At 34.9% G+C, this 27,673-nt stretch overlaps 2 protein-coding genes across 7 annotated transcripts; one reads left to right on the top strand and one right to left on the bottom strand.

Moving 5' to 3' along the window:
• Positions 1-1,730: 1,730 nt before the first annotated feature.
• Positions 1,731-25,124, top strand: nompA (no mechanoreceptor potential A). 6 transcript variants are annotated; one of them, XM_013307638.1, is made up of 24 exons: positions 1,731-1,766; positions 2,429-2,527; positions 10,470-10,591; positions 12,554-12,639; positions 12,901-13,159; positions 13,350-13,631; positions 13,789-13,921; positions 14,111-14,253; positions 14,644-14,848; positions 16,536-16,648; positions 18,453-18,536; positions 19,125-19,850; positions 19,957-20,041; positions 20,135-20,238; positions 20,308-20,665; positions 20,772-20,929; positions 21,064-21,242; positions 21,659-21,798; positions 22,570-22,830; positions 23,135-23,285; positions 23,713-23,955; positions 24,118-24,293; positions 24,386-24,523; positions 24,748-25,124. In XM_013307638.1, the coding sequence occupies exons 3-24, from the start codon at positions 10,525-10,527 to the stop codon at positions 24,929-24,931; spliced, it is 4,275 nt and encodes a 1,424-aa protein (XP_013163092.1). In that variant the 5' UTR covers positions 1,731-1,766; positions 2,429-2,527; positions 10,470-10,524; the 3' UTR covers positions 24,932-25,124. The 6 variants fall into 6 exon arrangements, with proteins under 6 accessions (XP_013163092.1, XP_013163093.1, XP_013163094.1 ...); XM_013307639.1 differs by lacking the exon at positions 1,731-1,766 and having other exon boundaries at positions 2,136-2,527; positions 14,662-14,848; XM_013307640.1 differs by lacking the exon at positions 1,731-1,766 and having other exon boundaries at positions 2,136-2,527; positions 22,594-22,830.
• Positions 25,125-25,404: 280 nt separating this feature from the next.
• Positions 25,405-27,552, bottom strand: NELF-B (negative elongation factor B). The gene has a single exon (XM_013307722.1). It carries the CDS (start codon positions 27,372-27,374, stop codon positions 25,611-25,613), a length of 1,764 nt encoding a protein of 587 aa, XP_013163176.1. The 5' UTR covers positions 27,375-27,552; the 3' UTR covers positions 25,405-25,610.
• Positions 27,553-27,673: the final 121 nt, after the last annotated feature.

Raw genomic sequence — 27,673 nt, 5'->3', positions numbered from 1 at the left:
ATTTTCCGAGTATGTTTGAAAGTGTAAGTTCACGAGGATTCTTTTTAAGTATCGTGATTCAAGATAACAGTAGTTAGGCATTCGTTGATCACGTTTTATTCTGTACATTAATATCGTACGTGATAAGATAATATTTACACCTAACACAATGAAAGTATACATCGATATTAAAAATGTATGTTATTACTAGATGTGCACGCGATTTTGTTCGCGTGAAATATTGTCTTCGGATAGCATATTTAGTGACACAGGCTATTTTAAATCGAAAGCAAGACAAACAGAGTTTCTTACGCATTTATAATATTAGTAACGAAGTAAGGACATTAATTTCCGATTTACATAAGTACATTTATCCGACGTTCTTACGGTGAAGGAAAACATCGTGATGCAACCTGCATATATCTGAGAAGAAATTCAAAGGTATGCGTGAAGTCAACCAACCCGCAATGGGCCAGCGTGTTTGACTATGGCCTAACTTAGGGTAGGCTCCGAGCCCCTCGGTGGGGACCTATAGTGAGCTTATGATGATGAAGGAAATTAATCATATAATTACTTTATATCTTAAGCGATGTCACACTGTTAAATTGATAACAATGGTTTGATGCCAATAGTCAGGAATTCTTCTTCTCGATAATTCTATTGAAATTTATCAATCATGGCTTGTATATCGATATTAATCAATTTAGACTTTGGAATCGTTAACCGTTTCTTACATTAATTGTCGTTGTTGTTTTGCCAAACTTTTAGATTAGATTAAGACTAAAATTTACCTTGACCTATTCTCTTTCGTATGGGAATCCTTACCTTCTAATTAAATAATAACAAATATCTTTGTTTATGTTTATGAAAAAGTAAATATGTACTTGAAGCTAAACGACCAAAGGAGAGGTTCTTCTTCTGGGACCGTTATTAACTAAATATATATTGCGTATTTGTTTTAATTATTACATTGTATTACGATCTATGTTAATTCTGTATTGGATTATCACATTTGCTAATCTAAAATAACCTCTGAACTGTCATGTCGGATAGCTATCGTCCGATCTGAGGTGAAAGATGACCGATGTAACCGCAGCGAAGGTCATTGGATTAAAACAAAACATGCAATTAATTCATCAGCGCCCGCCGATGTTAATCTCCCGCGTCGATCGCGACGAGTCTGGAAACAAGATGGCGGCAGTAGTTCCCGCCATTTACAACTTTTACAAGAGGGTATCACAAGCATCCAGAACAGAACAGTACTGTTACTGTTTGAACGCACACATCAAGATAGAATAACTCCTCTAGATAAACTAACTTTTTGTTAGCCATATCTTTAGTAGAATCGTTTAAATGTATAGGAATAATTATACACGTTTTTGAATTTTTGATTTGATTTTTAGGATCAGTATTGCTTTTTCAATAAGTGTGTGTTAAAAAAATGCGGTACTGCAATGTCTACTGTTCTTTGTTCAGCTTCACTTTGCTACCCTCGTGTGAAACCAGTATTATGACTGACGGTGGACCTCGTCTGTTCAAACCCACTGTGAATATGATTATCAGCTTCCGCAGACTGGTTTAAAATTAGCATTAACACGGCCTCTACTAATTAATATTTGGATCGTTTATTAACAACATAATTAAGTTTAAATTTAATTTTTATTGTTAAACAAATAAACAGTTGAAAATCATACTTGCTTTTTTATTTCATAGGTTAAAGTTTAGACGACATCGTCAGCCGATAGTCGCATGACAGGCCTTAACAGTTGAGCGTCATTTTGTGAGATGTAATTATTAGAATTGTTTTAACACTTTTCAAATCTTTATGCCATTCTTCCTTTAAGCGTAAATAGCCTACTTATATTACCTTATAATCTATTACCACTGTCTTAGTATCGCTTTTAAGTGTATACACAAATCCAAATGTGTAATAAACTTATAATGCAGTTTGACGTATTTCAGCAAAAAAACACTTTTACTTTTTAGATTCATATTTAAGTCTTAGTCCGTAAATAATTAATTTCTTTATATTCACTAAGAAGAATGCAACTGAATTATTGCGGGTAGATCTAAAAATAGTGATGTTAAAACACAAAATACAAGCCAACCTTCAAGCCTAACTTTGTCAGTTTATAAACATACCCTGTAATGGGACCTAACTAAAGTTAAGGGCTGATTAGGCCTTAGATAAACATGGCCCAGTGTGTATTTATTTTCAAGCATGTGTTCATATTTGGTTAATATAAGTAGAAATATATGATAGATTAGTTGAGGCATATCGTTCATGTAGTTGACGATATTTGTTCGTTGTGCGGTGTCAGTAAACACGGGCTATGGAGAATTAGCGATGCGTGTCTTTGGTGTGATTCGCTCACAACGCTCTTCTATTGTCACCCCCCCTGTGTATGTGATTTAACTGAATTATGGTATAGAAATGACCACAATTTAGATTTGGCTGGGCAGATGTGCACCCGTGACTTGTGACCTGCCGTTCTCGTGTGCTTTTAGTGGAAACGCTAACGTGTGGAAAACAGCATATTCAACTCACGTAAGTTCATTTTATGCATAATTAAAAAGTATTATTGAAAGTTAAAACTATATTTTTAGATTTATCTTATATATAAAATTCAGGTGTCATAATTTTCGTTCTCATACTCCTACGAAACGGCTTGACCGATTCTCATGAAATTTTGTGAGCATATTCTGTATGTCTAAGAATCGGCTACTATCTATTTTATAATCCTGCGCAGACGGAGTCGCGGGCAACAGCTAGTTATATATAAAAATAATACTACAGTTCAGAAGTCGGATATCCAATCATGTGGTCGTTATATTTGAATGCCGCCAATTTGATTTTCCTCGATATTTAGCTTAAGCTTTAAGCTTATTCGGAAAGAAATATTACTAAATAATTTTAAGAAGCAGAAAGTAATATAATATTTTATTGCTATAACAAACGGTATTTTGACATCAAGATTTTTTTTTAAATAATTAGACAAAAATTTAGGGATTCAAATTTTAAAGTATTTATTGAATAAGTATTCAATCCAGTAAATCCTGCGACAAACTAGTAGAGAATACAAATCAGAACTTAGACGCAACTAATATTTGTATAATAAAATAGTTGTATAATATTAATATACAACATCACGTGACTCTCTTCAATACTAAGAGCCACACACACTAGAGCAGTGGTTCCCAAACTTATTTTGTCTACTGCCCACTTTGAGAATAAATATTTTTTTAGCGCCCCCATATTTTCACATATTTAAAAACCACTATAACTTTAAATTAAATCAATTAATTATTGTGACCTATATATGTATATTAACGGAGAATTCTAAACGAAACTTTTACTATAACCCGCAACTTGAGACCTGCAGCGCCCACAAGGGGGCGCTATCACCCACTTTGGGAAAGACTGCACTAGAGATTTTTAGTCGCCCGATAGTTTGATCGTGCCCTTATTCAGTATCAGCATGTTATTGATGTAATGTGCGCACCTTCATACATACTCATACTGATTAAGCGCACGATCAAACTCGGGCGACTAAAAGTCTTTAGTATGTGGAGGGTAAACCTAACAATTTAGTATAACTAAGTTACCTATCCAAGTTAAATATTGTAAATATTTATCCCAGTTACAACTACGACAGGACGGCGCAGGCGCAGTGTTGTGTGACTGCATTATGCAACTACGTACTAGAGTCACGCACGTGCATGAATTAAGTACTAAATTTATGGAATATGCATAATTTTAATTGCTCACATTGAGTATAAAAGTATTCACATGTTTCACACTTTATGCCAGATTGTGACAGATAAGCAGCACACTTCGAGTGAAGAATAGAGTGGCCATAGAGTACCTTCTCAGCAAACTTTTATGACCTATGACTCAATAACTAAAATTTTATTGGTAACGTCTCGTATGAAATTTCTAGCCTCAAAAATTTAAGGTGGCTCGATCCTTAAGTTAATTCTATGTCGTGTTGTTGGAAAATTAACCGTATTGAAATGCAGTGTCAAAAATATACATTTATTCTAAAACTAGCTGCCGCAAGGGACTCCGTCTGTGCGGGAATAAAAAATAATTTGATTAAGTAGCCTATTTGTTTTTCCTGACTATGTTTTACATCTGTATCTTTGTTCAAGATGAGTTGAGCCGATCCGAAGATACCTTCTAACATCCAATTATCTAAACATTCGCATTTATAATACGAGTATAAGTAAATTTGATAGAAAGAGAGCCTCCGATTATTCTTAATTTTTTTTTTATAATTTGCAGCCAATTTTCTTATAATTGTGAAAAGTAAAGCAAGATGCATCGTGATGTTATTTGACCTCTAATAGTCCTTGTCGCATTACAGGCTCGCGTGATATTTCTAGACAAGTTTATCATGAATATTTTAATCTGCATAACCTTGACCATGTACCGTCATCTTGGCATTATCTATACAATTAATAAATAGAGAAAAAACATATTTCGTCTAACGATATTGGTATATCTTAATATTTTCTTAATTTATATCTGTCTGTTCGCAAATCTGATTTGTTCTAAGTAATCTCCGAAACGGCTGGACCTTTTTTTTGGGATTTTTACTACAAGGTTACTTATATTTGCGAGAGTAACTTAGGCTGTTTTTTTTCTGTACAGACGAAGTCACGTGCAACCGCTAGTATAAAATATATTACTAATTATATTGAATAAAAACTATCCAATTTTCGTGACGTGAAAAACATTACATTTGGCGGGAATAAACGACTATCTTGTTGGCAATGAATAGTATGTACGCAAACTTTATTTATTTTTTTTAATTTAATAAATGGCTTTTCAATATTAAAACTATTTTTTTGTTTTAATGGTATTTCGGAAATACAAAGAAGTATTTTCTGAATACGAAAAAATATCACAGAAGAAAATATTGAATACAACCATTCCACAAACGGTTGGTTTCTGAGATCAAAATCTGTATAAAACATATCATCATCCCTGTCATTATCTTTGAAAAAACAGAGATAGCAATATGTTTAAACACACGGTAACTGGAAATAACCAAAAAGAATAGGAAGGGTTTCAAACCAAACTTTGAAATGACTATTTAAATATTTGGCGCGGTTTAAATAGTAATACACTGTATATTCCTTATTTAAAAAGAATCATTATACTACAAACAAAACATGACCTATATCGTTAGTAAATTGTGAAAGAATTTTTCCGGGATTGCATTCTTTCCCATGGCCCATCCTAGCCCATCCCATGAACCTATTGTAGACACTTGCTTTCACACTATTCGGTTATGGCCCATTGACTTCCATGAAATCAATGTAGAGGACAAAACAGTTTCCGTATTACATCGGAGGAAATAACTAAATAGGTGTAGGTCGCTTTCACCGATTTTAGAATTTCGTAAAACTTTGTTAAATGGGCCGACGTTGTGAAATTAGCTCGCTGTTTATAAAAAAGTTGCAATCATTATTAAGAAATAGTGAAACGTTACGTTGGTTTAGATATTTGTAATATTTTTATTCTTAAAGGGCTTTTATTACATGGCCAAGTATTTAATTTTAATATTGTCCACTTCGTCTCATGTTTTAAAGTGGATCTATTCATATGGGACCATTTATTTTTTAACTCAAAACGGGACATTGCTTTTTTCATGTAGTCAATGAAAAATAAAACGTTTTTTAAAGATTTTTCTTAAAATAAAATCAGTAAATTAAGTCACAAATTTAAGAAATACATATAACCGAAACATTTACTTTAGGTTTTGCTTTAAAGAAAAGGGGCAATTTGGCGTCCCGCCATTCATGTTGGGACACCGGGACACGTAACTATAAAAAGGGACAGTCCCGTTCAAAACGGGACGTTTGGCCACATTATCAATGGATCTATATACGATGAGTGGAAGTGGAATGATTCTATAGTATACCCTAACGCCATCTACATATAAGTATAAACTATTTGTATACTAAAATTACAAATATTATCTTGATGGTCGTAACTTAGTTATTTAAATATGGAAGCGCGTAACAACTCTATTTAGAAAAAAAATATCGACGAATTGATTGAATTGAACCTCCTTCTTTTTGATTTCGTACAAAAATAAAAGAAAATGAATATCAATGATAAAATTGTACAATTTTTGTACATTTATATGAGATTTGATTCCATGGCCCAGATAACTGTATAAAAATTTTAGAAGGTACGTCATTAGGCAGAGTTGTTACTCACGCGAGGACATCGGTCGGATACAAAGCACCGGACGCGGGCATCCGCTTTCGATCGCGACCATTTTTTTTTTCGGAAAAGCCGAAATTTTCATAGTCCGAGGCTTCGGAACGTTTTGTCATGCAGATTACTATATAGAGCTGTCAAAATAAATCAAAGGCCAGACAACTACGAAACAAAAAAACACGCATACAGCAAGCTACTTGACTGATTTTTAAATTTTTATATGTTGTTAGAATTAACAATAACTAACTCACTCAGAGACATAAATTTGTCACTAAGTGAGCCGTTTAATTCAGATTTATATATGAGAATTCCGTATTTACCGATGTCTATTTATACTATTAAATTACTTTTACGGCAATAAAGATATTTAATAGAAGATAAATCGTTGGATGGTGAATCATTTAAAGAAATATTAGACGGCATACTTTATAAATATGTATGTGTTTTTTATCTGCTCTCAGACTCAATGGACTTGGGACTTAACCAAGTATAAGTTATAAAATAGAAAACAATTATTCTTCTTCGTCGTTGCAGTGTTTTCAGACTGATCGTTGTCATCAAGCATCAAGCCCAGTTGGGAAACCGGTTGGAGGAGGTTACAGCAAGCCTTGAGATGTAAATTGCCCCAAAAAGTGCTGGTGCAGTGGCAAGGGGAAACCACTGCAACTATTTTCCCAAGAAAGTCATAATGTACACCGAAAACAATACACTTATAAAAAAAATCACTGTCAAACTCATATCAATGGTTGAGTTAGCGTGGTATGGTCAAATATTAGTGTCGAAAATTAGAACCAAAGCAATCAAAATATTCATGCGAATACTATCTGCCATTCTTTATAGATAACTAGATAGATAAATTCAGTTGACATTTCTAGATTATAGCAAAGTTTTGGACAGTGAAAGGGCGATGCTCCACAGATCCAATTGGCCGCTCCCATTTCACGCGTCTCTGAACGATAACGGTAAACTCATGACCATCAGATACATGTCAATAATGTTCGCTATCAATAGCGGATAACAGTATTGTAGTAATATAAATAACGCATTCCTTTTTATAGCGTTAAAGTATTGTTTTGTTTGTTACACTGCGAGCCAATTACGCGTGCAAAATGAAGTACTGTTACGCTGAATTGCTGTTCTCATTCACTATTATACTTCTGATATCGTCAATGCTGATGCTTTATTGATAGCATTTGTTGTACATAAGTTATTTTAATACGCTTACAGATTAAGGGCGCGGTTAAACGACTCTCCAGAGCACATGACAGAAAGCGCCAGATGTCTCTGGGCTACACAGTCTTACATAACCCTGATAAATTCCTTCCCTCCACCAAAATGCATGGTAAAAAAGACGGTACCATAGAATATAATATAGGATATAGGCTGTAAGCCAATTTTACTCTAACTTTATTTTTTAATGTTGTTTATTTTATTTTTTTATAAAGACAAGCCAACAGCATACATATAAAGAAGCAGAATAACAAAACTCACACAAACATTATAACGCTATTTAATCAATCTTACTAATATTATAAATGCGAATGTTTGGATGTATAGATGAATGTTGGTTAGACGAGAAGAACTCTAGAACGCTTATCGGACGGTGATCGGTTATATTTGGCATAGATGCAGAACATAGTCTGGAAGAACACATAGGCTACTAATAAAGTTTTGTTTTATTCCGACCGGACGGAGTCGCAGGCGACCGCTAGTTTTAGAAATAAAGTTTAAATAAATTGATGTATAATTTCTCGAAAATGCACATGATATTATGAGCGTAAATATTTTTAACATTAAGATAGATTCTGTTTATATTTATCTTCGTCGCAAGTCATTGATTCATTTATTTTGCACTGTAACGTTAATACGCGTGCAAAGTTTGCTATAAATAGTTTCTTATCGTTTAAAACGTGAATTAAATAAATATTTGCAGTCTCTACTAACGAAGCATGTAAAATGAACTAAACTGAAATATTCATTTTTTTGCATGCATGTGAAATACAGAGTAGGTAGCTCAGGGATTAAGCACTAAACTTAATTTCTGCAGGTCCTGCGTTCAAATCGAGCCATGCAGCAATGTGTTTTTAGATTTTTGGTTAACATATTTACATTTATCTGACGTTCTTACGGTGCATCGTGATGTACATATTTGAGAAGAAATTCAAAGATATGTGTGAAGTTAACCCGCACTGGACCGTCATGGTTGACCTAGTCACCCCTAACTTAGATTAGGATTCGAGCCCCTCAGTGGAGACGTGAGCTGATAATGTAAAATAATTTAATATTACTTTAAATTTTACTGTAGAGTCTCATAAAGAAAGCAAACCCCACCAATTCATAAGATAGCTAGGGAGAATCTAAGTTATATTACAGTTTTTTTTTGAAGAATAATTAGCAGATTTTTTTTAATATACTTATAGCTATTGTACCATTCCAACTAAGCTCTAGGCTTGTGCTATATGGTTTACGACAATAGTCTAATGCCGGGATTCGAACTCCCGACCTCATGATCGGAAATCCGTATCCTTAAGCATTAAGCTATTTAATTTAATTTAGAATTGACTGTTAACATGTCAATAAATCAAACTAAAATACTGGATAAAATTATCTTCTGGAAAAACAAAATGTGTAATATAAAAGTACGTGTAAAATGACATGTACGTTATAGGTAACCTTGTTCTCAATCACAGCATCAAATCATTTATTTTGATGAACGAAGCGATATTGCGTTGGCAATACAAGCCCTATGTATTATTTCCATTTACTACAATCATTTAAAATATACAAAATGCTCCAAAAAACCGACTTCGTTAGTAACTTCGATGAATTGAGAAAGGAAGGGGAGACCTTTTGAAGCTAAAAAGGAACCAAAACATTTTTCTGGCGTAATAATATCCTAAAATACCCAGCTTAATAAACAGAACACACAGAAGACAGGCGTGAAGTGGAAGCAATTCCGCGTTTCGTGTGATGAGTGTGCGTCCCGTGCCTAATTTTAGTTATCTCTCCCTTTCTATCCTTTTTCTTATAAGGAAAGGATGGGAAATGGAAGTGGACTTTCCGGATGAGAGGTTGCATGGGAAGGGAAAATATTTTCTTTCTGTGCATCCTCTCTTTCGTCGAATAAAGATAGGCAACGCATAAACATTGCGTATGTCTATGGGCAACGGTCACTTCGCTATTTCAACGATTTCAGGTAGCAGCTCGCTCGTTTGCCACCTTATGATATAAAAAAAAACATTAAAATAAGAGCATCGGTTTGGGAACGCGGAGGGAATAAACATAAGTACAATAATTTGGCTATTTTAATAGATTTATGAACCGGGTTAGAAAAATACAAGAACCGCAAATAAATATAAATATAGTGTTCTCTAGTTATATTTATTGAACGGTTCAGTATTTTATGTTATATTTCCTTTTTTAAATAACGCTTATTTTCTTAATTCTTGATTGTTTGATTCAAGCGAGTTGTTTACGATAGTTTTATTTATTTATCTCATCAAGGTAAACTGATCACGTTACTTCAATGTCACAGTTCTCGTATCAGATCAAAACAATGGCGCAAATATGATCGTCAGGATTCCTCTATACTATAATTGATATTATACATAGTTTTATATTATTACATAGTTCACTTTTGTAATATTATCTTACGTTCACACGGATCTCTACGTAATTTGTTTATATTTGCAGAAAATATTAGATTTAACATTTGCAAACAAATCTTACTTCTTACTAATTTTAGAAATGCGATTGTTTGTATGGATGTATGTTTGAAGGTATCTCCGGAACCGGCGAAGCCGCATAGATCACCTTGATATAGAAATTGAATTTGGCATAGATATTGAACGTAATCTGGAAGAACACATAGGCTACTTATTAAGTTTTTTTTTTAATTTCGCGCGGACGGACCTCTACCTACCCTTGTCACTATAATAGTTGGTACGTTATGTACTTATTTCTCCATTCATTTTAATCAGCCGTCATATCTGAATACATACCCTTCATATCCACTTTCACACAATCCATTCATACTTTCTTCGACCTTCCTCTGCCTTTGTCACCATTCACATTCAATCTCTTTAATTCCTTATTAAACTATTTTTGAATGTCATACTGATTTGAAATAAAACGAGGGTAAATAGGTAGTAACAGCGTATCTATTAATATAGACGTAATTACTTAATCTGTAATGTCTTTATTATCTTAAATTACATTCACAAACAAATATGTATGTATAATTATATTCCTTTAGGTACCACATGTGAGGTCACTGACCCGTCTCGGAACAGCCACAACCAGACCTGAAGATGAAGCCGCGGGGAGTGGGCGTCATGCACGCTTTCACCGCTCTAACCATGCTTACTATGGCAAATGGTAATTATAAAAACAATTATCACTATGAACTTTAAAACAAGACACAAAAGGATCAAAATTGATGGAACATATCCCATTGAAAGGGCTCGAAAGACCAATGATACGTATCGATATTGATATTTAACTCTAAGATTACTTATAACATAGGTGCTTAGAGATACATAAATAATGTAACAGTAAGGTTGCGAGTACTAAATTTGCCATGAGATGGGCGATGTAATTAAAGTATAGCACAATGCAGCCACGCACATAAAAAGAACTGGTGCGGAGTACCTAGCTTTTGTTTAAATCACGCGGTTCCGCCCATTTCGTCGCTAATTTTGAGCCTATGGTCTAAGGATGAAAATATTCAAGGATGAGAGAAGATATGAGCAAGACATTAATCAATACCTTTACAACAAATTTATGATATTACATCTAACCATATCGTTCTTATACAGCAAGATACAGTATGGTCAAAATTTAAGTAGTAGAAACTGACAAATATGCGTAAAACAATTGCAATTTTTACTAACATCATCTTTACTTAATTTACAATTCAAAACAGTATGGTTTTTGCGTGATCTAAATTCCCATGATCATTACAATGCATGTCGTAATTGAATCTTAAAACATACTATATATTAAGGACGTTTGTGTTGTCTTAAACGTATTTCCTATATTGTTTACAAACATAAAGTTGTAAATCCTGATCTATTGATTACTGGTATTTATTGCTGACAAACAATTATTTATATCACCTTGAAGTAACAAGTTTACATTATTCAAACGTCATAATAACTTTAAAAAATAATAATATAGAAAGAAACAAATAAGTTACCAGATCATATTAAAGATAATATAAAGAAAAGGAGAATATGACAGGAAAGAGGATGAGGTAGAGGCAACGACAGATTGTAGACCCATTAATACCTAATGACTCAAAGTGAAAAGTGAAAATGTCATATTACTTATAAATATAGATTTTCATTTATTTTTGTATTATCTGTTAAATGTGATAGAGCCAAAGAGCTATAAGATAATTCTTGCCAAGTTTAGTTGATGGTAAAAATCAAAGCAATCAATAAACACAGGGCAATGGAAAGTTAAGTTAAGAGCGTCGGTGGCTCAGGGGTCAAGCACTTGACTTGCAATCTGGAGGTCCTGGGTTCGAATCCCGCCATGTACCAATGTGTTTTTCAATTAACGATTTACGTATGTACATTTATCCGACGTGCTTACGGTAAAGGAAAACGACGTGATGAAACCTGTACATATCTGAGAAGAAAATTCAAAGATATGTGTGAAGTGAACCAACCGGTACTTGGCCAGCGTGGTTGACTTTGGCATAATCACCTTTAAATTAAGGTAGGCTTCAAGCCCCTCGGTGGGGACGTATAGTGAACTGATGATGATGAAGGGAAAGTTACGTTTATAGAACAATAAATTGTTTTAACAATAAATGGAAGTACTCTAAAATCATAATACACATTCAATAAACTTGTAAATGTAAATTGTCGTCAAACAACTTTCCCCACAATTCACATACTTTCTCTTTCACATAGTAATCTATAATTCATAACGACGAATTATGAAATGAAATGTTTCAAAGAAATATTTATAGATTACTTAACTTTTTATGATATTTTAATGGATCCAATCGTGAAATTTAGTTCGTCTACAACAATATCGTTAATTGTTAAAAATATGAACTGTCAGGTCAGATCTCTTTAGCCCTTGTAAGAAATATGAAAGAATGCATCTAAAAGACAATCATCATCTCCCTGTCCTTATCCTACTCGCGTAGAGTAAGCGAACCATCTTCACACAATTCTTCACTACCTAAAGTACCATAAGGATTGTCTGCAAATAATACTAACACATCTACAGTCTGCAAATAAATTACAACACTGGCAAGTAATTAAAGCACAATGTGGAGACTTCAGATTCAGATGATTGATCAGAAATTATTTCTAATTGTAGCGCAAACAACATGCAATCAAGGAATGGGTCGTGTGATGTACGAACGTTTACCGAACCAACAACTACACGGCTTCGACGACGATGTGGTGCGTATGTTATAATATCACATAATGCTAAACATAGCACGAGGTAAATAACAGGAAGCAAAGAATGTTTATGACATTGTTATCAAAGTCATATCTTGCTCTACTTTGGTATTGCGCAAAAACATGCTAAAACTATTCATTTTTGTGTTTAACTAATATGAACTGTTGTATGACAATATTATAAAATGGAAATCGCCAGGAACCTGTCGTAATAATGATTTGATGATTTTAGATTTTTTTTAAATAAAAATTATATTCCAGGTACGCGAGACAGCACCACCTTTTCGCGTATTAGAAAAGTGCCAGGATCTCTGCTTGCGCGATCGATCAGGCAACAGTCTTGTCCGTACATGCAACTCCATCGACTTTCAACCAGGAGCTAGGATAGCGGCATTCAGCCCGGAACCCGAGTACGAAGAGTCCACTTGCTACCTGACGAGAGAGCAAGCCGCTCCTGAGGGTATCGGCACTCTCATGATCGTCCCCAACAGTGTTCATTTCAATGAAATCTGTCTTACTTGTAAGTCAGTTACGATTTTTTTTCTATTTTTATTTATTTTTCGAACTTATAAAACTACGACTTTTTTAAAGCTGTAACTTGCGAGATTCTAAATCTGCATCGAATAAACGAAAGAGAATTTTTTATAGTATGACCTGCAACTTCGTAGTTTTTCTACCAGCAAATCGTAATTCATATCTTTTTCTTTCAGCAAATCGTCCCGAAAGGGAGTGTCCATCGCGTCGTTATGTTTTTGAACGTCACGCTAGAAAACGCCTGAAGCTGCCACCTTCAGATCTTAAAGAGATAATGGTCGCAAACCGCACTGAATGTGAGGATAAATGCTTAGGAGAATTTAGCTTCGTCTGTCGTTCCGCGACATACGACTCTGCGCTTCGGACATGCTCTCTCAGCAGATTTACGAGGAGGACTCATCCCGAAATGCTTGAGGACGATCATAATGCGGATTATCTGGAGAATACTTGCTTAAACGGTAAGTTTTACTATATACTTTTAAAATCAACGATTTCTTTCATGATAATACCTACTTGAAATACAAAAAGGCTTTTATAGAGTTGAAAATAGTGACTTGACTAGTGAGTAGACCATACCTTATGTATCATGTCACAAAACGCGTGCAATTTTTTTAGCTGAACGACGTTGCGATGGATTAGCAGTGTTCATCAAAGAAGAGAACAAACGATTAGGAGGACCCTTCGAAGCTGATGTCTTCTCAAATATGACATTAGATGAATGTCAGTCGATGTGCGTGCGCGCAGAAAAGTAAGAAATATTTATAAGTTATTACAATTTAAAAACTATAGTATAGGTAGAGGTCTTGTAGAGTACAGGATGACACCTTAGTTCGATGACAAACATTCTATTTCATTTTCCACAACGTTATGTAAAGCACCTAGTAGCTTTATTCCTAAACCTAAGGTAACAAAAATCACCAATAAATACTGTTTCTAGGTATTTCTGTCGCTCTATCGAACACGATGCAATGACTCGGCAGTGCGTGCTCTCCGAGGAGGATTCCGTCTCACAGAAGGATGACGTCACCGTGAGCGCTTCACCGACGCACCACTTCTACGATCTCGTGTGCCTTGACAACCGTAAGTATTGTTACTGATTAAACATTTTAATTTGGAAAACTTGGAACTTGGAAAACATTAACCAGTCGTAGCTAAGATGGTACATTGAATATGCAATACAATATCGTAGTTAAAAATAGTTTAATTTCTTTTTTCGACTCAAAAATCCTCATGAAGGAGAATAATCTACAAAGCCATTGCACACAAATTGAAAAAAGGGGATTTCGGAAATTCGATTCATCTTGAGGTGACAATACTATGAATTATTAAAATTTTTGTACAACTTATGAAAGAAAAATATTATAGAACGATAACTATATCTTAGCGCAAACAGAAATCTTAGGCTAAAAAAATCCATTAGGGAGGAGTGAAAACGATACAATAAGGGTTTTCTGTCGCGATTACGCTCAGTTTCTCATCGGGTGACAGCTCGAGGCACGGAGTACCCGGACAACAGCGCGACTTCGCACCTCTTCTCCCCGGGCAGGCGGCCAGACACCGCCTTCCAGCGGTACAGAAACAGCCGGATTACTGGGGAATTCCACTCTGAAATCACCGGCCGCTCCCTCAGCGAGTGTCTCGACGAGTGCCTTAGGCAGACGAGCTTTCAATGCAGGTGAGATAAACCTCTAATATCCGCTGTCGTTAAGCGAGACTTAATTTCTAATTATGTCAAAATTGTTAACTGGACTCTGTGGGTACCTTCACTAATGTCTCTGCTTCGAAAGCAGGTGGAATAAAATTCCAACTGCCGTAATTGAGAAACAATTCGTGAAGAGAGAAATTTCTTTTTCTCTTTTACTATACTACTATAAGTTTGGCACAGAACAACTATGCCATGTCTTACCATTATAATTCACTTACTTTCTTCTAATACATATCCTTTTTCTCACAATCCATCGATACTTTCTCTGATTTTCCTTCAACTTTCAAGTTGAAACAAAGGAAAACCGATTTTGTTCCTTTCTTTCTTGAATAATGAATAATTCCAGAAGTGACATAATCTTTTATCAAGAGACACATTGTTTTTGTGGTAATGCGTCACGATGTGGTCACAATGCATGCAACATTGTAACTTTGAATATAAACAAATGAGTTTCATAATCTTCACATTTAAAATACATAATACAATTAACATATGTATAATTTGTTTGTATATAATGCTTTATTTAAGTTAAGCATGACACATTGTTATTGATAACAATTTACATTTCAATTGAATAACTTAGTTAAAACATTATGTAAACTAGAATTATGTCATTCTTGATCTAAGTTAATATTAAAACTTAATAACTAAAAATAGTTTATTACCTCATACTTAGTTTCAACTTTTTCTTACATCGAAAAGTATGTTACCATATAAGTTAAAGTTAAATCAAGTTTCAAGGAAACTTCGATAAAAGTAAAACGAGTTTTTTTATTTTTCATAATATTTTTAACATATAATCTTATCATAACATGACCTACAAAAACAATGTACGTAATCAAATAATTTTACGCATTAGCGTTTTTGTTGTTTTGTGCATTAAGTATATTATATTATTGTTTTTTTCGCAAACTTATTATCATGTTTTGTCGTTATTGTTTTCTAAATGACAAGAAAAGAAAAAAGAAATACGTACTGAATACAATTTTTAACTAAAATGTATACTACGTTTTCTTGTTGAAGAAAAAACTAGCCAAAATTGTGATATGATTTTATCCAGCTTCAATTTGCAATACAATGCTTCATCATCATCATCATAATCAGCCTAAATTTGTCCACTGCTGGACGTAGGCCTCCCCCATCGATTGCCACAATGCCCGGTCCTGTGCCGCCCGCATCCAGTGCACTCAGTGTAACCTTAAGTGGCGATGCAATGCTTATTGTTAAAAAATTAGAACTACATTTATAGAGTCTTCGTCAACTCAGTAGTCGTACCCAACCATAGGCTCATACCTACCTAATTTAGGGGTGTTTAGGCCATAGTCGACCACGCTGGCTCAGTGGGGGTTGACATGTGCAGGTTGCATCACAATGTTTTCCTTCACCGTAAGAACGTTGGATAAATGTATATGAAAATCGAAGTAGACATTTGTACATGGTAGAGTTCGAACCTTGACGTTTTAGATTCTAGTCCGGTCAGGTTCTTAACAACTGCGCCAAAGCCGGTCATTTAAATTTTTTAATTTTTGTTTATTGGCGAAATCAATACAAAATAAATGCATGTAACGCGCGTGAGTAACTGCCCTAATCGTAGAGTTCATTGTACGATAAAACTGACATAAATTGTTTGTTCTATTTTTGTTTTGTTTTCATTCAGGTCCGCTGTGTACAGCGACAGGGCGAGGACCTGTCGCCTGAGCCGGTACAATCAGAAGGATGGCATGCGTTTGCTTTATGATCCCGATTTTGATTATTATGAAAATTTAATGAGTAAGTATAACACTGCCGTTTGTGTTGGCACGTGACGTAAAAAAGTATACTGTCTACCGACGTGCCAAGTCAAATGATTAGTGCTAAATATTACTATCCTTAAGTTAATAGCTTTAATCCACTAGAGAGTATACTTTAAAGGTTGGATACAGTAATATTGCATCGATATCGTAATATAAGGTTACTAGGAGGCCTAAGGAATGTAGTCGTTTATTAAGAATAACCTCCTTTAGAAAAGTTATTTGTTCAGAAGGGGGCCGACAAAAATGTTTTTTAATTACTTGTGCACTCAATTAATAAACTGGCAAACGTCTAGCGAGAGAAAGGGCATTTTTTGTGTACTTCTAAGTGCTAGTATTAGATTTTATTAATCCAGGTCAACATGTCTGGCAGCCAGACGTGATATTATCATTAAAATAATATTATGATTTCTTTGTCTATAATAACATAACCTCAAATTTTACACGCGATCAAGGGTTTGGGCCGTTGTCGTTGGATACTAAAAATAAATAATTATATCCAAAACAAAAAACGCGTTAATTACTATTATTTTAATTTGAGTTGTAATAATTATACATTATTATTAATCTTTTCAAAAAGTTTAAAAAGTTTTGTTTGTCAAAATTGGTCCAGCCGTTTCGGAGATTATTCGAAATAAACGCGGATTGGTGGACAGACAAACAACTAGATAGACGGACAAATATTCTTACAGTTGCTTTTCCTTTATCAAATACGCTATGTATGTGTACGAAATATTTTTTTATCGATAGGCATGTATATGTATGGATGAGTTGTTTTATCACGTGGGCGAGTGAGTCGCAAGTGTGTCAGTAATGGAACACCCAATGAACATGAGAACACTAAACGTAAAATAGGGTGACAATGATTTTAACCATTTATAAAACCGATAAGGATTTTATATTTTAGTTTACATTAAAATTTGCTACAATTTGCAGTGAATACTAAGTTCTTTTTTTTAAATATAATAAAAAAAAGTTCTTTTAGCTGTATGTTATTTGATTTAATTCAAAATAAATTTTCCGATGATTAATAAATTATTGTTGTAAAAACTATTTACAATGTAGTTTTTTTGTGTCTTAGATTTAAAAAAAAAATATTACATTGTCCCACTATTTTCATACGAAGTGCAACATAAGTGGGCAATTGTCGTAACAAGGCAGAATGAGCGACTTTGAACCTATCCTATTACAAAAATAGAACACGTACAAATATGTCTATTATAATAATTTTCACACGTAAATCTGATACTTTCCAAACTGCAAAATATATAAATTAAATATTTTCTGACAAAACGTTCGGTAAAATTGAATATTTTTTTCGTAAATTATTTATTCGAAAATATGATTTTTAAAATTATATGTTCACATTATCGATAGAAAAAAGATTCATTCAAAACTCTAACTAAAATTATAAATGCGTATGTTTGGATGGATGGATGTTTGTTAGAAGGGAAAGATAAATCTTCATAACGGCTGCATGAATCTTGCAGAAATTTTATATAGGTGTAGAACATAGTCTAGAAGAACACAGAGGTTACTAATTTTCTTTTTAAATTTTGCGTGCCTAAAGTCATTTTTAATAAAAATTTTAACAATTTTTGGTATTACACCACTGTTGTGTAACCAGATTGTCTTTTTTTTTTTTATAATACAAAAAGTGGTATTTCACCAGGCGAACTAGGCAATTCGTGCGAAGATGTTAAAGTGGGCTCTACCACTGTTTATTTTGCGATTTATTAGTGACTACGGTTTTATTCAATACGTCAATAATTTTGGGGATTCAGATCAGCTCGTAACTGGTGAGACCGAGGCAGGGGGTTCGGGAACTGGTTCGCAATCGTCCTGGGGCAGGCCAGGGTCTAATACAGGTTTGATGCATGATTGAAAGGAATGGGCTCATTATAGTATTAAAAGTAGCTACGAACATTCGATTATGACTTATTATCAACATAATATGGAAATATTTTACTTTTTGTTTATTTTTCATTATTATAGTAGTTAGTTATGTAAATATTAATACTATTGTCAAGTCAAACTATGTCAATATTTAACTTGTCTGGCCAAAGAAAATAATTACATTTAAATGTTATGTTTCTCTTTTGTTTTGTGTCTAAAATGTATTACAATATTTCACGTCGATTGTTATTTTATTTTGTGTAATAAAGCCCTAATTTTCGTGATACATGGCCACACTAGTTATGAAAATTTGTTTAAGCCTAGAAATTAATTTAAGTAGTTTAGACTTTATCTGAATGTGCATGAATGTATATTATTAGTGCATGTTCCTATCAATATTATGTATGATTTCCGTAAATATAATATGTAATTTATATTTTATAGAACGTTTATAGAGTTGCCTTTTCGTACTTAGTTATTATTAGTCTTCTGTAGTGCATGTATGTTTTGTATCAACACTTTAACGATATTGTTACAACTTTAAAATTTTACTTTCAAAGGTGGTAACGGTGGTGGCGATCGAGACCGCGACCGGGACCGGGATCGGGACCGATATCCGCCCGGCGTTGACCGCTATCCCGATGATGACCGATATGCGGACGATGACCGTTACGATCGGAGACCGGACCGGTACCCACCGCCCGACGACCGGTATCCGGTGGGACCCGACCAATATCCCGACAGATATCCCTCGTCAGATCGCTACCCAGCAGATAGGTATCCTGACGACAGATACCCACCCGGTGTTGGACCCGAGAGATATCCATCCGACAGATATCCTCCAGGGATAGATAGATACCCACAGGGCGTAGATAGGTATCCAGCACCAGACAGATATCCAGGTGGAGACCGCTACCTAATCGACGGCGGACGGTATCCAGTCTACGACTACCAATCGAATGATATTGGCAGATATCCTGCCGGTGACCGTTATCCAATCAGCCGATACCCTATTGACGTTTATCCGGATAGATATCCCGACGACCGCTATCCATCAGACAGATATCCGGTTCGTGGAAGTGGAAGATATCCAACCCGTCCTGCTTATTATCCCAACCGTTATCCTGACCGATACGATCAGGACCGCTTTTCCGGTTCAAATGACTGGGGAAGATATCCATTCAGTCGGTACCCAGTAGGCGTTAATCGTGATCCTGCACCATTAGGAGGAGATCGTTATCCAGAATTGTATGACAAATATCCGCCGACCGGTTCGTCATATCCTGGTAAGAATATATTTTATCTTGTTTTTCTTTCTTAATTTTCTATGTAAGTATAGGTTGAAAATATTGTATATTCCTTTAAACACTTGGTGTGGCATTGTTAATATAGGTTACGGGCGTGGTGGTTACTACGGCTCCGAATTCTCCGGCGGAGAACGATTTCCAGACAGAGGGGTTCGTCCGGGACCAGACAGGTAAACTGGTATAATATACCACAAGAAAGAAAATAATGCGTTAGATCGTTAATTTTAATACTAGATGGTTCTGGAACACATTTTCCTTTTTAGATATCCAGTTGAACCTAGACCCACATTTGGTATAAGAAGGCCGATTGACAGACCAGGTGGTTATCGTGGTAGCTATCCCCCATCAGGCCTGGATAGACCAATAGGTATGACGTCTATTATTTTTTAATTTTCAATTTTGCAAATCAAAAATTAATTGGAATTTGATATTTTAGGTGGAGGTGGATACGGAGGCTATGAAACTGATGGACCGATAGGGCCAGTGGGGGGTCCAATCGGCGGGCCGATCGGAACCCCAATAGGTAACCCATTAGGTGGTCCTATTGGAGGTCCGGTTGGAGGTTCGATAGGAGGTAGCGTTGCGGGTCCACTAGGTGGCCCTATTGGCAGGCCGCCAGTAGGGAATCGACCATGGCAAGGGTCTCGTTGTGAAGAGGATAGCTTTAGACAAGTTGGCCGGCAACGTATGCAGAGACGTTTCGTGCGACGCTTCACCACGGCGCACTCTTTGGCTCATTGTCAGCGAGAGTGTATCGAAGCTAGGGATTTTATTTGTCGCTCATTCAATTACAGGTAAGTTTACTGATTTGTTAGATATGTTTCTAATAGTTTGATTTATCTTCGCTCACATTATATTTTAAAGTGTCGTCGAATTTAAGTATGATTATGTTATTTACAGGGAAGGTGCTTATGGTGAGTCTCGTGACAATTGTGAACTCAGCGATCGCGACACTCGGGAATTGGATGCGGCAAATCCTGCGCACTTTGATAACACAGCTAATGATTATGATTTTTATGAACGAGCTCTTGGCCGTATCGCTGACGATTGTCTTGATGGTAAGTAAAATAACTTTTAGAGACGATTAGAAAAGTTGTTTCGTTCTTTCAACCAATTTTCGATCCTAAACGTTTATCCTAATGAGTTCCAAAATACGCTTTTCATATTATTTTTAATCTGTTACTATTTATAGTGTCGCAAGTATGTAACGAAGATGGAATGGAGTTCACGCTGCGTCTTCCCGAAGGATTTTTCGGCCGAATGTACACGTACGGATTCTACGATCGTTGTTTCTTCCGCGGCAATGGAGGCGTCTCGAATGTTCTGCGCATTAGCGGTGCGCATGGATACCCTGAATGCGGTACACAACGAGTAAGTTGTGTTAATACATTCTAAAACTAGACTGCCAACATAACCTAGTTTCGCAGGACGTTAGTACGTTGCATGTATGTTTAGCTCTCACAGGGACAACGTAAGATCTACAATATATTTTTTTCACTAATTGGTACAGTAAACAAAACAAATGACATTTTAGAATTGCTTTCTTTAAATTAAAGGTAATAAACAGAAAAACACAAGACTTAGAGACGGCGATTAATTTCTCTCCAATACTTCATCTAATCTTACATCAAGCAAAAAGGATTACAGTACAGAATTTTTTTTGCAAAGTTTTCTCTATCTAGTTTTACTCTCGTAAGAAATTTACTAGCATTGCGTAAAATGGTAATCACTATGTTTATGGGTTGCTATAGCTATATAACTAAGTTTTTTTTTTCATGTCAACGCAGTATGGCGACACAATGACGAATATAGTGGTAGTTCAATTCAGCGACAACGTGCAGACATCTAGAGACAAGAGATTTAATCTTACATGCTTGTTCCGTGGCCCCGCGGAGGCGGTGGTTACCTCAAATTACATTGGCGCTGGGTGAGATTATAAATACATAATTAGTTATATCTATTTGGAAAACGAAGTTCTATATACATTGTTATATATGTTCGTTGTTCTAAAGATACTGTTAGACATTATCATAAAGTTATAAAACTTTCATACATCGTGGAATAAATAAAAAATACGTAAAATAATATTAAAGTTGGTTTGTACTGTTTGAGAGGTGTGACATGTTTTATAAAGGTAATATCGGTAGTGGAAACCCATTACTTCAACCTCTGTTTTTTTTTAAATAAACAGAAGTTAAAGCTATCGGTTTTTAAAAATAGAACTTTAGTTTTTCAAATAGAAACAGTTTGATAATTTTTAAACGCGATAATAACTATAACCAAGCGTGATTTTGTATTTAGTAGAATTAGAATCAATTTATTTAGATTTTCAATATTTGTGTGGGAAATTCAGAACATTTTATAATATAATATATTTATTGAATGTGTTTTGTTGTTTGTATGTTTTGATGTTTATAATTTTTATTGCTTGAGTGTTTGTGTGTTTGTGATTTCTCTGAGCTTGATGCTTGATATATTTTTAATATCATGTAAGATGATAATTGAACATTTATTTGATTTATTTGCTGTTTTGTGTTACATCACTAACAGCTACTAACGAAAGACTCTGAATGAACTCTTTTCAACATGAATATATTTAAATATTTAAAAAAAATGTAAATATGCAACCTCCACGTCTTTGTGTTCATTCAGAGTCAGCGTGTAATTTATCAAAGATATATTTCAAACCTAACCGTAGTTTTGGTTATGATTTTATCGACAGATCAGGAAGTCCCATCCCTATCGAATACCTACCCGAGGAGAGTTCATTGAATTCCAAAGTTCGCTTGATGATACTCTACCAGGGTCGTCCAACAACTACCATCGCTGTAGGAGACCCATTGACATTTAGACTTGAAGCCCAAGATGGATATAACTACGCTACGGATATATTTGCTACGAATGTCATCGCAAGAGATCCTTATTCTGGCCGTTCTGTGCAACTTATCGATAGAGTTGGGTATGTAGATAAAATAATCGAATATTTCTCTTTTATAATAGATCGGACAGGTATTTCCAACAATAACATTCTTTTCAAATGGAATTCTAAGCATGGTAGAATTCATTGTGTGGTAAAAAAGTGAATTTCAAAATATATCACATGTCTTTATAACAATTTTAAAATAATTTAAACTAAATGAAATAGCTAATAATCCATCTTCGTGGAAACGAAAATCACACAATATCTCGTACCAGCTTAAAGTTACAATTTGAATTAAAAAATCTACCAACTCCTAATTTAAGTAATTTTCATCTTCTTTCAGATGTCCAGTAGATCCTGACGTTTTCCCAGAGTTAGATAAAGGTCGGAACGGTGACTCGTTGGAAGCGAGATTCAATGCCTTCAAGATACCAGAATCAAACTTTTTAGTGTTTGAAGCAACTGTACGGACATGTAGAGATGGTTGTCAACCAGTTAGTATTCTGTTAATTTAATCCTGTTAAATTACCTCAATTGAAGTTTTAGTAAACTTATTATATGCTGGCAGTTGACCACGACTTCGTCTACACGGAATTAAAAAAAAAACCTTGTAAAAATATAGTCTATGTCATCCGGGGATAATATACCTTCCCAATAGTGAAATAATTATTCAAGTTCCGTAATTTCGGAGCCTATTTAATGTTCTTTTATTTTTTTTATAATAAACTATCCGATAATACATTTGCGTCAATGACATATACATCAATAATTTCTACAGTTTATCAAATTGCACGCAGTTTGATCTTTAGGTTATCTTGCTAAAACTAGAAACATAACAAATACTACTTTAATGCTATTTTATACTCTTGTTTATATTTTCTTATCTTTACTAAATAAGTGACGCATTGATTGTTTTTATAGGCTTATTGTCCAAGTCACACTGGGCGTTCGGAACCGTCTTTCGGACGTAAACGCCGTGAAGCAAATTCTACACTAGGAGTAGAAGGTAATAATACAGTAACAAAGAACGACACAGAAAGTAACAAAGAGAAGAACGATGATGATGGAGGGACAATTTATAAAATCTCTTTCGAGGAAGCTAAAGTTGATAAATATCTTAAAGATGAAGTGGAAACTCCAAGTCATGTCAGGAAGATGATTGAGGTAAGTCTAATAAAAAATAAGCATTCACTCTTCTTTGAAGATCATAGCTGGCTCTTACTAAGTTCTATTTCATCTAGAGTTAGTGGCAACTAAACATTTTAAAATAAGTATAAGTTTTTGAGTTAACGCTTAATTAAATTATAATTTTTTTTATCTTTCTAGGTGTTTGACAATCGCAATGAGTTACTGGAGGAGAACGGGGCATCGGATTCGTCTCCGGTTGTGGCAGCAGCCGGCGTTTGTGTCTCCCCCTACCACTACCGATCGCTTTTAGTAGCACTTTGCGTCCTACTCTCTTTGTTACTGGCAATGTTAACTGCTGCATTATATATCTACAGGTTAGACATGTTTTAGGACTAATTAGTACAGTATCAGTGTTACTGAAGCTTAGTGATGTTGTCATGGTAACTGATTTTTCTTGGCTTTTTAGACGTTATTGGAGAGTATTGCGCAAGAACATTCAAGCATCGAGTCCTGTACCGGATCTTCGACCGGCCGCTCCCGGACCACGACCCAATCGTCCCTCCCTCTTCTCCGCATCTCATCTGCATAAGCCTTTTTCATTAAGGTATTGATATAACAAATTTAATTTTAAATGCTGGCTGTGAAAATATTTCAAATTATGTTTTATTCTAAGGTAATCTAGATTGGCCTCAAAATCACATTTGAATGTGAAAATTTAAAAGTATTATGAGTCAAAGAAAGTTCTTTGTGTGAAATTAAATAATTGTTAGCTACGAAAATCAATCATATAAAGAGATCAAGCGACAATTCCGTATCATATTTTTTCAGTGGTCTCGGTCGTACTTTTGCGGAGGTCGGCGAGGAGTCTGGTTCTTCAGGGAGATTAGCAAATGCCTTCGATGACGGCAGCGAACCAATTTACACAGATCCCTCGCTTTTTGAACGCTCGAGGTCTCTACGCTCTCTGCACTCACTGGATATGAAACCCGAAAGACGCGATCGTCACGCATAACTTCTTCTAATTTCAAGATGGCGTCGTCATTATCTCAAATGGATTTTGAGGTTATTTGAATTAAATCTACACATCAAACTTACTGCCATAATATGCTCAGTTTCTTATCAGTCCACAACTTTTTATACTTTTCCGATTTTACTATTAAAACTTTTTATTTTAAGCCAGTACTAATATTAAACGAGAATATTTACAGAAATAATTTTTCTTATTTATACCTAAAAATTACAGCGATTCCCTCACCTTATTCATAATAGCGCCTGTGGGTTTTAAGTCGAAGATTCGAGAGAAGGTTGATTTAATCTTAATCTATAAAGATGCGTTTATTTTGCTAAAGATAAATATGTCATTATGTTGATTACATTGTCATTAATAAAATTTAGTGATAAATTATTACAAAACCTTTGAAGGAAATAATAACACACACATTTCAAGTTTTATTTTTGTCAATGAAACTTACAAATTATTCTTAATTATATACTCTTTTGTAATAAACAAAAGCATTGTAATACATAATTTTTATTCAACAGTAAACAATTCTTTGTTGAACTTAGGCCTTTGTGAAAGCTTGTTACAAAAATATCTTGGTTACAATCCAGTGGATTCTTGAAATCTTTATAACATTATTCATTATGAATACGTCAAAAATCTTTACACTAATATAAAAATAATAAAAAGTTCACATATGATAAGGTGCTGGTGTGGGCACACTCATCAACGGAGAGTCCAAATATTCAATTTCACTTGTACTGGGCGCTGGTTCTGCCTGGGTGTTTAATTTTTGTTGCAAAGCCTCATGCAACTTGTGCACAGACTCGTTGTGCTGTGTACCGGGCTGTAATGCCTTCATTAGTGTATGTATTCTTGTTTCTGGAAGTTTAGGGTATATGTACCATAGCAATTTTAGAATATGCCTCGTAACATTGTCTTTAGTAAGTCCTGCAAAGAAAAATTCATCAAACAGTACTGTACTAAAGTCTTCACCTTGGAATTCATCTGGTAGCTGTATTAACAGTGCTACGAGGGCATGTAAAAATGGGTCTTCATATGCACGGCCATCTTTGCAACTACCAAGTATACTGAGGATACGTAGGAGCGCACCACGATCGCGTAGTTTTGCTGCATGCAATGTATAATACATAGCTAAAACCCCACATACAGTACTTTCTCTCATGTATGCCTCACATGCATCTGGAGGAGGTCCGGAATGTTCTATAGTGGTAATTGCAGATTCTCTTTCATCTGGTGGCAGTTTATTGTGCAGGGCTCTCACTTGGTCATCCACCATAAGTGACATTAATGCTGGTAAGTATTTAGTTACAACTTGACTATCCAATTTGGGTTCTTTGAACTCTTGGGAATCAATCATTACCCAGGCGCTTAAGCCTAAAGCTAACATCCTTAATAAAAGAATCAGTATTGTATTATCTCTAGGAAGACCTTCAGTATTAATCAAATGCTGCAGTATTTTAATAGCTGATGTTGCTAGAAAGTTAATTGCATATGGGTCACATAGGGTCATAGATAAATCACCGAGAACCTGTTCCTGTCCTCTTTTAATACTGTCTAGAAACCCTTGGAGTTCGCGAGATCTTTTAATATCAACATTTCTTTCTCTGATACAAGCATCCAAACACCAGGTGAATTTGTGACAAGGGTCAACTGATATAATATCTTGTATTTCTAAATCATGAAGTGCCATAAGTAACTCGGCTCTCAATGTGCAGTAATGTACATTTCTTGTTCGTAAAAACAATGTCCGAAGAAACTGAAGCACCATATCATACAGTTTAACACTAGTGCCTATCATATGAGCAAGTTTCTGAACTACAGCACCTTGTCTCCTAACTTTTGGGGATGGTGAAAAGAACAGATTAGTAAGATTTTCATGGTCAAATAATACATTCTCCTTTTCTCTTATGTATTGGCTAAGTAGGGGAGAGACTTCATCTCCAAAAAGAGATTGATTATCTTGCCATATTTGACGCTTTACCTCTGTGTCTGTATCATTGTATAATTCACGATCTCTTACTAAAACTCTAAGGTACTTATCATCAATGTGTGGAGTATTTTTCAATATACTCATTATTACAGGTCTTAAGGCTTTTATTCTGACAATTGCGAAGCTCTTTGCTAGTAGATCTTTTAGTTTCTTATCATTCTCTTTACCCTCTTTTGAGCCGAGCTCGTTTATGTGTACTATTAGTTTGTCTCTTAATTCCTCCAAAACAGATGTATGAAAATCAAGACGGCGAACGCCGTGTAAATCGAGCAGAGGCAACATTGGCCTTAGAGACGGTAAAAGAATACCATTTTCAAGTTGAAACTCTTCAATAGCTTTTAAGGGATCAGTACAGCTAGTCAAAGCATCACGGAGGAAAGTTTGACCCGGAACGCCTACCTCTTCCAATCCAGTTCCGCCAGGTTTACTGGTAGATGCCATGATTTAACTGTTTTATTGCAAGAAGTTGAAATTCCACCTCAACAAACTGTAAACATTTCTTCCCGCATAAAATAACATTGACAACTTCATTACCAAATTAACTTTCTGTCATCTCTCTGTCCAACAATGATTATTGTTGTTGTTTTTATTATTCACTCGAAAGAGCAGGCAAAGGAACTAAGCCATACAGGTCCAACAATGACAACTGACAACCACAGACTTACAAACTAAAAGGAAATATCAACATGTCGTTGTTTCTTTTTCGTTAATCTGTGGTTATCTCTCTGTGGAGTGTTTGG

Source organism: Papilio xuthus, unplaced genomic scaffold (genome assembly GCF_000836235.2).
Source record: "Papilio xuthus unplaced genomic scaffold, Pxut_1.1 DF828142.1, whole genome shotgun sequence".
Taxonomy (NCBI): domain Eukaryota; kingdom Metazoa; phylum Arthropoda; class Insecta; order Lepidoptera; family Papilionidae; genus Papilio; species Papilio xuthus.
Note: the sequence above shows the minus strand (reverse complement) of the source record. Positions and strands in the feature narration are given on the sequence as shown.

Coding starts and splice junctions, on each gene's coding strand:
- nompA (XM_013307638.1), top strand. CDS start 10,525: ATGAAGCCGCGGGGAGTGGGCGTCATGCACGCTTTCACCGCTCTAACC. Junction 14,849..16,535: donor CAGACGAGCTTTCAATGCAG/GTGAGATAAACC, acceptor GTTTTCATTCAG/GTCCGCTGTGTACAGCGACA. Junction 24,294..24,385: donor GCTGCATTATATATCTACAG/GTTAGACATGTT, acceptor TTGGCTTTTTAG/ACGTTATTGGAGAGTATTGC.
- NELF-B (XM_013307722.1), bottom strand. CDS start 27,374: ATGGCATCTACCAGTAAACCTGGCGGAACTGGATTGGAAGAGGTAGGC.